Source organism: Sturnira hondurensis, unplaced genomic scaffold (genome assembly GCF_014824575.4).
Source record: "Sturnira hondurensis isolate 20B ecotype Veracruz unplaced genomic scaffold, ASM1482457v3 Scaffold0020237, whole genome shotgun sequence".
NCBI classification, from domain to species: domain Eukaryota; kingdom Metazoa; phylum Chordata; class Mammalia; order Chiroptera; family Phyllostomidae; genus Sturnira; species Sturnira hondurensis.
In genome coordinates this window covers 153,745-166,427 of record NW_028092868.1, presented here as the reverse complement: position 1 = coordinate 166,427, position 12,683 = coordinate 153,745, and the positions used below count along the sequence as shown (strand labels likewise).

The window sequence follows — 12,683 nt, the reverse complement described above, 5'->3', positions numbered from 1 at the left end:
TGTGGTGGAAGACCATGTGCCCAGTGCCACTGGTGTAGGGAGCATTGGGACCAGCTCCACCTAGAAGCTGGTGCCCATCTCAGCTGGGAGAGGGGGCGGTGCGCTCCCGTCAGCCCCACAGTCTCATCATTAGCCTGTGAAGCCCAGGATGCAGCTTCCCCTTCTCTGAGATCCTTGCCTCTCCTGTCCCAGCTGGCGCTCTGCCCCGTGAATGGAGGCTGAAGGAGGGAGTACTGAGAGGTGTGGGAGTCTCCACATCCTTCTCTCAGCCCCGGGGGACCCCAAAGAGCAATGGTGCCACAGTGTAGGTGCAGAGCTCCTGGGCCCTACCCATCCAAAACCGCTCACAGGGGTCCATCAGAGCACTGTGGGTTGGGTTCGATGCTTCAGTGCAACCAGCCTTGTTTGTCCTGGACTTAACAAAGTTCCAAATAGCTTCTGTCTCCTTTTATTCCTCCTGAAACCCCCACAGGAGAGTAGGGTAGGGATTAAACTCGGACACTGAGGAGAGCAACAATCACCCTTGACCGGCTGGGGCAGAGACCTCACTCCACTGGACTTTACGCCCCCAGCACCGGGCACTGACCCAGCACCCAGTTCCCTAGGTGGTCACTGATGTTTGCTCACCGTAAACTTCACTATTACAAAGTGTACAATTCAGTGATACGAAGGTTGAACAACCTTCACCATTATCTAGTTCCAGGACCTCACTCCCCACTCCTCTCTCTGCCCAGCCCCTCAACAACCAGAATGATGTATGCAATTGATTTCTGATGAATCAATCCTACCAGAAGTCTAAAAAAACAATTGCTAATATTTATTGAAAACAAACTAAGTGCTTTGAGTAGCTTCTCAAATTTAATTTTCACACACATCCTGCAAGGTAAGTTTTATTAATCTCTATTTCACACATGAGCAAACTGAGGCTCATAAGCTAAGAATTTAGGCCAAGTCTTGCAGCCAGTACAGAGGAAGAGCTGGGCCTTGAGGTTAATGCTGGGAACCCCTCAGCCCGGCATGATTCCTAAGGGTGCCAGGGGTCACTGAGCAGGCAAGAGTCTCAACTGCGAGTCCAGAGAGCCTTGGAAATGTACTGGGCACATGCCCAGGCCCTGTGGGAGACAGAAGTAAACAGTGCTACAGCCTGTCCTGGGGCTTGGGAAGGTCAAGGAAGAATTCTTGGTAGCCATGGGCTTTGGCAGATGAACAGGATTCCAATGGGCAGAGTGCAAGGGCAGGGCTGTAAAAACATTACAGCCCAAACCTAAAGCAAGGAGGGAGCAGAGAGAGGTGTGCAGTGGCCCCACATCAGGCTTGGGCCCTGGCATATCAGAGCTGATGGCCCATCTCCAAAGACCTACCCCGAACCCCAAAAACCAGGGAAGATGTCTGTCATTCAACATCTTGGCAACAAGGCGACACCTCGATCGGAGACAGAAGGGGGTCTTGGGGTGCCCCCTTGAGCACCTTTGCCAAGGTAGTCTGCCCCGCATCTCTCTGCTCTTCCCACTCAACAGTGCCCACAGAGCAGGGACAGAACTTCAGGGCTCCTTGACTAACAAAGGACTTGTGTCCAAATTTCCAGGAGCCAGAGATAGTAGCAGGACCCGTTTGGCTTGAGAATATCCTGTGAGATCAAACCCCACTGAGAACATGGGACAGAAAAGGTATGTTTCTGTGCCTGGTGTTTGTTTATTACCAATTGGACTCCAAAACCAAAAAGAAAACAAAAAAAGAGTATGATACATACAAGAGTTCCTCTCATAGGTCCCATTTATTCCCAAACCCCAACCAGCCCGAGCCTTGCCAAGACTCCTGAGACCCATTATACGGGCTGGGAAAAGTAAGGCACTATGTCAGAGTGTCCTGCAGGTCAGTGACAGCTGACATATGAAGACCCGGGAGTCCTGACTTCCGAGGACACTGCCTTCCCATAGGTCAGGAAGAACAGGGAGCTAGCTCCCTTTCCTTTGTCTCTGGTCTTCAGAGCAGGGTCTCTCTGCCAAGGTTTTCTGAGGGGGTGCCAGGGCTGTGCCAGCCACTGACTCAGGTAGAGTGAGAGGAGCCAAGGCCCCAGGGAAGCAATGGCTCGGGCGGCGAGTGTCCATGGGGAGACAGGGAAGGGACTCAAAACCAGGGCTGGGCCCACCTTCCCACCAGCATGTCTGTCGTCAGGACCAGGACTGCTGTGCCAGGCTCCGAAGCCGGGCAGTAACAGAGCTGAGCCTAGTGCCAGGGGGCAGAGAGAGGTGGGGGCTGAAAAAAGCACCCCGAAGTGGGATACCGGCCTGGAGACCCACAGGGCTGGAATGTGATCCAAGGCCAAACAAGGCAGGTGGTGACGGGGGTCTACCCAGCTGGGGTGTGCTGAGCCAGGATCCTGAGGCTGCCATCACCTTGGCACTTCCCAGACAGACTCAGAGCTTGCTCCGAGGGATCTCTGCCAGGGGCCGCTGCAGTCTCCATATCACCCTCACGGGCTCGGCGACGCAGTCCAGCTCTTGGAGGCTGCCCAGGTCGCCTGTCTGACTGTAGCGCTGCAGGGCTGGCTGGAGCACTGTGATGGGGATGCTGAAGTTCAGGTGCGGGTAGGTGGCCCCCGTGTTATTGTCCCGGGTGTTGCTGGCAACGATGCCTGTTGAGGAGTCAGAGAGGAAAGGGGGCTGTGAGCCAGGACACAGACGGATGGGAAGGGAGGCCCATCTCCATCATGGAGGCTCTAGGCCTACTGAGGGCTTGAAGGCCCCTTATAGTGACAGATGCCAGGCTTTCTTTTGTGGACACGAGCTCTCCAAACCCTGGTCCCCCTTCCTGCCTTAAAATTCTCAACACTATCAGTATCTAACACACTATGTTTCGCTTATCTTTTTGTCTTTTTGTCTCTAACTAGTGTCAGGTCCACAAAGGCAGGGCTTCCATGTTTTGTTCACACAGCCTCCCCACACCCACAACAGTGCCCAGCACAGAGGAGGCCTCAAAAATACTTGCTGAGTGGACGCAGAATCACACCCACACATTGTTTGTCCTGCTTAGTGTGCCTGTGTGTGTGCACATGTATGCATTCATTTTTCAGACAATTTTAGACGTACAGAAGCCTGGCCAAAGAGTAGAGTTCCTACAGATCCTTTACCCAGCTTTCCCTTCTGTTAACATCTTATGTCACCACACAACATTGATCAAAACCGACAAATTAACCAATGCTATTAACCAAAGCACAGAACTCACTTGGATTTCTCCAGTGTTTCCGCTAATGCTCTTTTTCTGTTCTAGGAGGTAATCCAGTACCCACAGGCCATTTAATTGTTGCGTCTCCTAAGTCTCCAATCTGGGCCAGTTCCGCAGTCTTTCTTTATCTTTTGTGGCCCTGACACTGTGAAGAGTAGTTATTTTGGTTATCTCCCAGGTTGCCCCACTGTAACATACTATTTCCCCCCGTGTAAATCACCCAATATTTTAGAGTTAGGCAAATATCCTGTTTCTATCTAAACTCTTGCCCATGGACTTTAGCATCCATTGGTGGATTCTGTCTGCAGCAATTCCTGCTGTGGTAACCCAATAGTAATTTTCTGTTCCCCTCGCTTCTGCATTTATTAATTAGGTATCTTCTGTAAGAAAGAGAGGTTGCTTGTCTCCACTTTAAAATGTGTTTGGTTATTTACTTATAGCAGTGTGGACGTGCGGACATTCATTCTTCTCTTTGGGTTATAATCCAGTCCTATTGCTATTTGTTTTGTTGCTCAAGTCATTGCATGGGAGCTCCTTCAAGTTGGCTCTTGGTTCTTTCAGCGTTCAACAGACCCAGTCATTTCATTGTTGTACTTCCTTGTCGGGAGCCGACCAGCAGCCGTCCCTTGACACAGTCGGGACGGATGAGATGCATCTGCACAGCACAGGCAGCTGTGGCTGGGTGTCCTGTCTATCTCTCCTTAGATGTTTGTTTTTGAAATTAGTAGGTGGTGGGATTTTTAGACATCTGAATTTCAAGGTCAATGTTCTGCATAATTCCAATGAAGTTGTACAAAATAATTTCTTGGCCAGAGAACAAATTCCCCCCTTATGGGGTAGCCCCTGAATGTCTAAAAGTTGATGGAGTAACAGCTCCTCCTCTACCTTGGACAGGAATAGAATTAGACAGATAAGAAAAGCAGGACATCAAAAGCTCTATTCATACAGCTAGCTCTAATTGTCCAATTAGTGACTCTCCTGGTCAAAATAACCTTGTTTAACATAACTTCATGCCACACACCTGCTCCTTTAATGTTATGTATCAATCTCTATAAAAATAAAGCTTAAATCAAACTCTGTGAGTTCGGTCAGTCCCACAGAGGCTGGCTGTCCTCCGGCATCCAACCGGGTATCTGTCGGGTATTCATTGCCTGCACCGTCCATCCTTCGGGGACCCTGAGACCTGCCGAGGCTGGACCCTGGCACTCCCTTCCTTCCAGCACAAGGTACTCCAGCTCAGCTCGGACTTTCTGTGTCCTTGTCCTGGTATCAACCAGTCCCCAGTTCCTTTTATTCAAGAATGGTTCTTAGAAACCAAGATTTGGGTTCTTGGTGTGCTCATTGCAACTGAGTTGTCACAGCAGACGGAGCTGGGATATATATATATATATATATATATATATATATATATATATATATATATATATATATTAACTTGTACATATACACACATATACATTCATTTCTGTATGCACTTATCTGTATATATTTTTCAAAGTCATGGTTGGTTGACTTTATTTGTATACTACGGTTGAAGAAATAAGTAAATCAATTGTAAATTCAAATAAGTAAAGCCAGCAAGAGCAAGATCTGTTGCAGTGGGAGAGAGCAATCAGAAATGAAAGGAGGGGAAACACACATGAGCCCCCCGTGTGCTGGGCTACCATTGGGCAGTGCAGGTATCCATACAGATTCACATTCACTGTTGTTTTTGTTCACATAGACCTTCCTTTATAAAAAAAAACAACCTGAATGCGTTACAAACATTTAAAAATTGATTTAACCACCATATATATATATATATATATATATTTTTTTTTTAAAGAAGATGAAGACGAGGGTTAAAGCTTCCCATGAAAAACTGGAGATCAGCCAGTGTTAGCTCACAGTCCTTCATAAGGTGGCAGCAATGGGTTGGAACTGAGCGACGCTCACCCCAGTCCACCTCGACCCTCCACTCCATACTGTCTTCACTCACTCCTCTGTTCCCTTTCCTTGCCCAGCCTCTGTAAGCTTTGGAGTTTGTGACCCTTGGACTAATCCAGCTCCCGAGTTTCACAGATTGAATGAGGTGAAATGATTTACCTAAGACCGCACTGTGGCTTAGTGGCAGAGGAGGAACCAGAACCCGGCTCTCTTCCCTCACAGCTCAGCATCCATCACCTTTCACCCTCAGAAGTAGACTAGCCTGAGAACCTTGGCTAACTGCTTCCTGGGCATAAAGACACCATCTTCCCATACAGGGGTGGACACCAGGCACTTGCTAGACAGGACTGAGGGTCTGGCAAGAGGAAGCCTGGGACAGGGCCAAGGAGCTGCTTACCCAGGAGGTCCCCTGAGGAGGTAGAGAAGACAGGTCCCCCACTGGAGCCACCATGCACAGCACATGTGGTCTGCAGCATCACTGGTGTGTCATCCACCTGCACCACAGCTGACAGGATGCCTGAGGTCACCGAGGGCCCGCAAGCCTGGCCAAAAACGCCAAAGCCCACCACGCTGACCGCCTCACCTGCCAGAGAAGGAAAGAGGACAAAACTGCAAAGCCTCCTCCTCTGTCTGGCAGGACTCATCCTCCCCAACGCCATCCCTGCCCTCTCTGAAGTCTCCAACACTCCGCTCTTTGAGGTTCTGCTCAGATACTCCTGCCTTCAGAAAGCCCTCCCTAAGTCCCCACAGGAAGAGGCAGGGAAAGCCTCCCCTCAGTCCCCACTGAGCTCCCAGCACTGCGTCTGCTCAACTGCTGCTCAGCACCAGGCTCTTCCCCAGCCCTCTGTCCCCTGCTAACTGCGGAGTCACCTTTTGGTGTTCCTAGAACCTAGCTAGGTGCTCAAGAAATGTTTTTAGAATTAACATCCATCTCCTGCGATTAAGAAGTCTCTTGGCGAAAAAAATGGTGTTGATGATTACAAAACCTTCCTTTACCAAGGGTTTGAATGCACAGGGCATAGGGCTGAGTGCTTTCCAGACAACATCCCAGCCATGCCTCACAATGCCCAGGAGTAGGACCCGATCCCCAGTTCCAGATGTGGAACCTGAGACAGAGTGCATCAAGTTCCCTGTGTGAGGACACAGGACTAGTAAGTGGCAGAGGAGACACCAGCTCAGAGAGCATGTGCTCTTTGTAGTTAATGTCACACTGCGTGCACAAAGGGAGACCTCTGGCGCTTCTGTGGCAGCATCACAAACCTGTTATTCAAATCACGCCACTGAGGCCTTGAAAGAGCAACAACCAGCCTGCAGTGTTAGAAGGAGCCCTCAAGGCTCGGCACCTCCCTGCTACACTGCTGCAGGAAAGGGATGCGCCTTACCTACAGCTGGGGATTCCACCTGTCTCTCGGCACCGTGGGCATGTGGGGCGCAAGAAGGGAAGCCTCCAAGCATATCTCTGGCCAAAGCACTGTAACCAGGATGATTTCCTGCCAGCTTGATGCCACCCTGACTTACTAGTCCAGCAGGAGTGGGAGGGGAGTTGGCCTGGGGAACTGGTTCCCTGATGTACAGGGTTAGAGTGTCCAACACTGACTTTCCTTCCAAAGGTCCACCCTGCATCAGAGGGCCCCTGTCCTTTACCTTCGTGGAAGTGCTCAGTGGGCACAGGCATGTAGACACCCTCTAGTTCTTTCTCCAGGCTCACCAGTGCTATGTCATATGGAGATGTCTCCTGAGTGGCAAACACCACATGTCCCCAGATCTTGGCGCTCCTGGGAGCAAGAGAAATAAAATGACAGGCTAGATTTCTAGCTCTTTAGTACTGGGAGGAAGCAAGGGAATGAGTGACAGTAAAAGTCACAAGCTCGGGAGTCAAAAGATCTGATTTCAGGCCTGAAACCTACCAGGCCAACACTCCGGGCAGGTCATTTAACTGTTCTGCAGCCTTTCCAAATGTGATTTACCAACTGCAAAGTTTCATGCACGTCACCAGGACCATAAAGATCTGACACCTAGTGAGCACTGTGGGCCAGGCCCTGTGATAACGCTCTATGAACATCATTCATTCGGTCCTCACAGCTTCCTTATGAACTAGGCAGTGACATTATCTCCACTTTAGACCGTGTAATTGAGACTCAGAGAGGTGAAATAACTTGCCCAAGATCACATAATAAGTGGTAGGAGCCAGAGCAAACGTGTCCAGCATTTTCCTTCACTGCTTCATTGGATTTGGATAGTCCTGTCAATTGGTGGATCAGGCATGATGATTTCACCCCTCTGGGTCCTCGTTCACATAAATGCTAGCCCTTCTACAGCACTTACTATGTGCAGGCTCTGTTTCAAGACTTCACATGTCAACTCAAGGTGAGGCAACTTAGACAGATTAAGTGACTTGCCCCAGGTCACAGAGGGGCTCCCTGTTGCACACTCTGCCCGGGTAGCTTCCCGCAGACCTGCTGGTTTTCTTAGGGCCAAGAGTGGGGTGGGGGGGTGAGGTATCTGGGACCACACAGACAAGGAAATTCTCATCAGTCATGGTTGTCCTGTTAGTTGCCAGTTGCTACCTCTAGGGCAAAACCAGGCTAGGTTAACTTCGGACATTTAGCAAAAGAGTTTTGAAAGGCCTTGGCTGCCAGGCTGCACTGAGCCAGGTACAAGAGATTGTCAGGCATTAACACCAAGGTGGTATCTGCTGTTTGGTTTTGGCCTCAGTGAAGCACCTGAAACTACAGAGGAAATATAAAGAATATGTACTAGAAAATCAACTAGTAAGCCAAGGCGGCTGTTCCCATTATCAGAGCAAGTGGAAGGAGGGCAAGAGTCCCCTTCCCTGCACAGAGGGAACAAATGACTGCCTAACAGTCCCAACCTGGCTATCCACCAGGATCACCCAGATTGTTCAAAATCTGCCTGGGCCCCTCTCCCGCAGTCTAATGATTTGGAACCCCACACCTATACTTTGGATACAGATGGGAAACACTGGTTAAGATCTACAAGATAAATAAGATGAACAGGCTCAACTCATCATTCCCGGAGAACAGCATCCTGGGCCCCTGGAACTTCACTACCACTATCAAGGGAATGGAGGGGTGAGGTTAGGAAGTCCCCATTCAAAGGACCTAGTGATGGGTGTGTGCAGGGGTATGAGACTGAGAGGCTGCACAGAAGGAAGTCAGACTGGGAGAGGGATGTCAAAGATGCCCAGACAAGGATGCAGGTGTGCCTCATAATTCCCAAGTCCAGAGTTACTTGGCACCTTGCCCAAGCCCCATTCAGTCCCTGCCAAGAGGCCCAGAATCCCCAACACTGGAGTACTGGGTACCAAGCATGAGGGGAGGATTTCAAATCATCAGCCTGATGATAAAAGGCCTCCTATAATCCTGAGGATTAAGACAGGAGATATAAAATCCAGACCTCCGATTTAGTGAGGGGTTCGAGTGGGAGCATGCTTGAGGGTCTTACTTGGGGATGGTGGGGCACACCAGGACTCTGGCCATCTTGCGGGGTGCCACATGCCGGCAGGTCACCACGAGGCGGGGCGCCACGACCACTCCGGAGCCCCAGACGGTGCCACACTCCACCAACACGGCTGCGGTTGCCCATGGGGGTCCGGGGTCTGGGAGTGGCAGGGCCCACGGGGCGCCCAACTCGGGGGGCAGGAGAGCGGCCAGGGAAGCCATGCTGGGGCGCAAGGAACGGAGCGTGTCACGGGCGGCGCGGAGGAGAGGTGCAGCAGCGCAGAGCAGTGTGAGGCCCACCCACTCGTGGGCCTTCCAGCAGAGGGGCGCCGCCACCAGCGCCACCAGTGCCCCCGCAGGTCGCACCGCGAACACGCCACCACCCTCTGTGCCAGGCAGGCAGCGTGCATCAGTGAGAAGTAGCGGGCCCGCGGTGTTGCTGAGCACGCCGCGACTCAGGGTATTGAGAAAGATGTCCGGGCAGAAGGACCCAAACGGGGAGCCACAGGCCAGCAGCGGAGTGCCCTTGGACAGGGCCTTGAGAGGCACCACGGCCACTGCTGGCCCACGCATGTCCGCCTCCTCCTCCAGGCCATGCCTCACACGCAGCAGCGCGAACCAGCCCAGTGCTCTCAGCTGATCCTCCTCCTCATCCTCTGACACTTCCTCTTCCCTTGGTGCGCTTGAGAAGCGCCACTGCACGGCTGCCTCGCTTCCGCTCCCGAACAGGCGCGCGAAGTGGGCCCGGAAGTCCGGGCAGCTCAGCAGCAGCAGCAGCTCCGCAGGGTGCGGGGGCTCCAGGGGCCGGCCGCGATGTCGGGCCGGGGGACTGGGTTCCAGGCCCGCGCACTGGGGCATGCATAAATCAAGGCAGCCCCGCTCCACGCGGCCTGCGGGACTCGTGGCCGTTGGGCCCCACTGCACGTGCAGGCGCAGGTCATCCCCACAACTGTCGCCAGGCAGGAAGGTGGCACCGGCCTGAGTCAGCACCCCGCTGCCAGCCCGCAGAAAAGGGGTGAAGATGCCGCCATGGCAAAGCACTAGGCCCGGGCTTCGGCTCAGGATCACCCCACTGCAGCTCCATGAGCCAGCCTCGGGCTGCCCGGCCCGAGAGGCACTCACCACACAGCCCGCCCGCTCGCCTACCCTCATGGCAGGCTCCCATTGTCGCCTCATGCCTCCGGGACGTATGCCCAGGCTTCCAGAATTACGGAACGAGCGAGAAACCAGACGGCCACCTGTGAACCCCACACAGCACCACCCCGAGCTGGCAGCGAGAGACGCAATCACTGACTCCAGTCGTCCTCGTCTGGCCGATTGGCTAAACCCAACTAGCATGATTGGCTGGACATGAGGCCAAGCCCTGATTGGATGCTGAGGCTAAGCCCCCCCCTCCCTTCCCCGCCCCAGTAGGTTAACACCACTTGTGCCTTGTAGAGGACGCAGCAATCCCCTAGGATGAGCCCCAGGGGAGTAAGGGGCGTTCATCTTCACCAGAGATTGAGGGACGGGGCAGAGGGCGGATCCCTCCAAGCCTTGGTCTGAACCCACGGAGACGAATATATGTATATTCACATATATATATGCGATATATATATGCAATATATGCAATATATATATATATATATGCGCTAACGTGGCTAGACTTCCCCAGGCCATGACAGCAACTGTCAGCATCTGCCTAGGTCTAAGAGACAGTCGACCTCTGACGGGATAATACGGCAAAGAAATCCTTGGCCATTTCAATCTTTTTAACTTTTAAGCAAGCCTTATAGCAACGCACTAGGGGACATGGAGCTCACGATTACACCTTGGGTCTTTTGAGGCCAAAGCCCAACACGACAAATCCCATGAAACCTGGATTTGCTCCAAATAAAATTGCCTTTTAAAATGGACTATGACAGTGGTTGAAGTAAAAAATTTTAATTATACAAGCCTATCTTTTGCAGCATGCACATATCACATAATGAGTCCCCCGCCCCCAATATTTATCTGGGTGAGGGGTCAAATGCTTTTTCTTTCCAAAGAGCCAGAGTGTAGTTTAGTTTTTACTGGCCACGCATTGTCATACATTACTCAAGCCTGCAGTTGTAGATTCGAGCATGCAAAAGCCTGCAAAAGCTGAAGGAATGGGGTGGCTGTGTTCATAACCAAACTTTATGGTCACTAAAACTTGAATTTCATATAATTTTTATGTCACAAAATAACATTTTTCCCCTCATAGGCCATAAACAGCAAACTAGATTCAGCCCAGGAGCTACAGTTTGCCATCCCCGATGTGAGCAAACATGAAACATCCCCACTTTCCGAAGAGTTCTCCCTGAGTATAGAGTATGAGTATGTTTTGAGGGACTTTGGAATGTCCCCAAAGCAGTCAGCACAGGTAGACATTTATCACCATATCACTAAAATACACACTTCAGTAATATTGTTTTAGTACATATTTGTCAGCATTAATGAAAACTATTCAACTACTAGAACTATACATTTCTGCCTCACATTTGTGAATAAAGCTAATGCCGGTTGATTTGGCCCCAGCACAGCACAGCGTGACTCAGTGTTCCCAGTACCAAACCTGGGTGAGGATGGGAAATGATCATCCATTTTGGCAGGAGAGAAATGAGCAGTTCCCAGAGCAAGCACTGTTTGTTTTGTGTTTGTTTTGGATCTGTGACACAGATGGCTGGAGCACAGTGAACTCTCTCAATTATCCCAACTACCTAGCAATTAAGGGGTTCCTTTCTCTCTGGAGTCCACTGATTCTCCCTTAGTGACGCTCAAACCTCCAGAATGTTGTATGTCAGGTTTTTCTGTTTACGGCACATTACACTATAAAGTCCCAAGTCAAGGCCAACAGCCAAGGGGAGGCCCCCTTGAGTACTGGGCTCATTGACACAGCTGTTCTCATGTTCCACTCGGACTTAAGCAACTCAAATACATATGAACACAGAACCCATGGCCTTTCACAGTAACATGGACATTAGTTTCAATCACAGGACACCTCCAATAATTTTAATAGTCAAAAATAACCTGTTACATTTTGTTTCCCGTTCTTTTGGATTGGCCAAAGCGTTGTTTTCTCCATGTGATGGCTCCAGCAGTGCTTAGTTATCTTTGACTTCATTCAAAACAATTTTGTTAGATTGTATTGTGACAGCTGTCATGTCAGCGTGCACTTAAAAAAAAACTTATCAAAATTGGTGAAATTTTGTGCATTTTAATACTGAATGTTAATACTGAAGATGGAAAAAAATAATGCAATTTTTTCAGCATATTATGCTTTATTATCTCAAACAAGGTAAAAACACAACTAAAACAAAGATTTGTGCAGTGTATGGGGAAGGTGCTATGACCGATCGAATGTGTCAAAAGTGATTTGCAAGGTTTCTTTGGTATTACTGACATTTTGGCCAAATAATCCTTTGCTGTGGGGCTGGTCTTATGCATTGAAAGATGTTTAGCAGCACCCCTGGCCTCTACCCACTAGAAGCCAAGAGCAGGAGATAGCCAGCATACTCAAAATATCCAAATCAATAAAGTTATTGGTGAAAATGAAAAATGTGTCTTTATTTTACAGAAAAAACTAAAGACTTTTTGGTTTTTTCAGGAAATCACTTGGGATTTCCTAAAAGCAGGTCTTCCAACTAGCCTAGTGAATGCACAAGCACAGGTTTCATTCTATTTTGCCAAATGTAGCATTCAGCTGGCTCTTTCCAGTTTTGTAGAGAACAATGAAACACAGCTAAAGTGGACCCAGTCCTTGCTAGCACATTAATATCAGATTTTGTTCAGAAGTCTGCCCTGTCTGCCCCATCACAGAGATGACCACCAGTATAGGGGACCGTTCCATGTGGCATGGGAATGTAGCCCAGCCCCCACTTGGAAAGGCCAGTGGGGAGCCAGGCCTGGCACACAAGAGCCAGGCCCACAACACAAGCAGGCTTTCCATTGGGGAATCAGGCCTGCATTGTACCTAGGTTGCTATGGGACTTGCTTTTGCTAAAACTCCCTCACCCTGGATTGAGGCAGAAAATGCTTATGGCCTATCTCTAAAGTAACTTAAGATCAGTG

General features: G+C 50.2%; 1 protein-coding gene across 1 annotated transcript; it reads right to left on the bottom strand.

Moving 5' to 3' along the window:
* Positions 1-857: 857 nt before the first annotated feature.
* Positions 858-9,873, bottom strand: TYSND1 (trypsin like peroxisomal matrix peptidase 1). Its single transcript, XM_037029211.1, has 4 exons — positions 8,617-9,873; positions 6,796-6,926; positions 5,549-5,734; positions 858-2,635 (listed from the first exon to the last, which is right to left on the bottom strand). Exons 1-4 carry the CDS (start codon positions 9,786-9,788, stop codon positions 2,418-2,420), a joined length of 1,707 nt encoding a protein of 568 aa, XP_036885106.1. The 5' UTR covers positions 9,789-9,873; the 3' UTR covers positions 858-2,417.
* Positions 9,874-12,683: the final 2,810 nt, after the last annotated feature.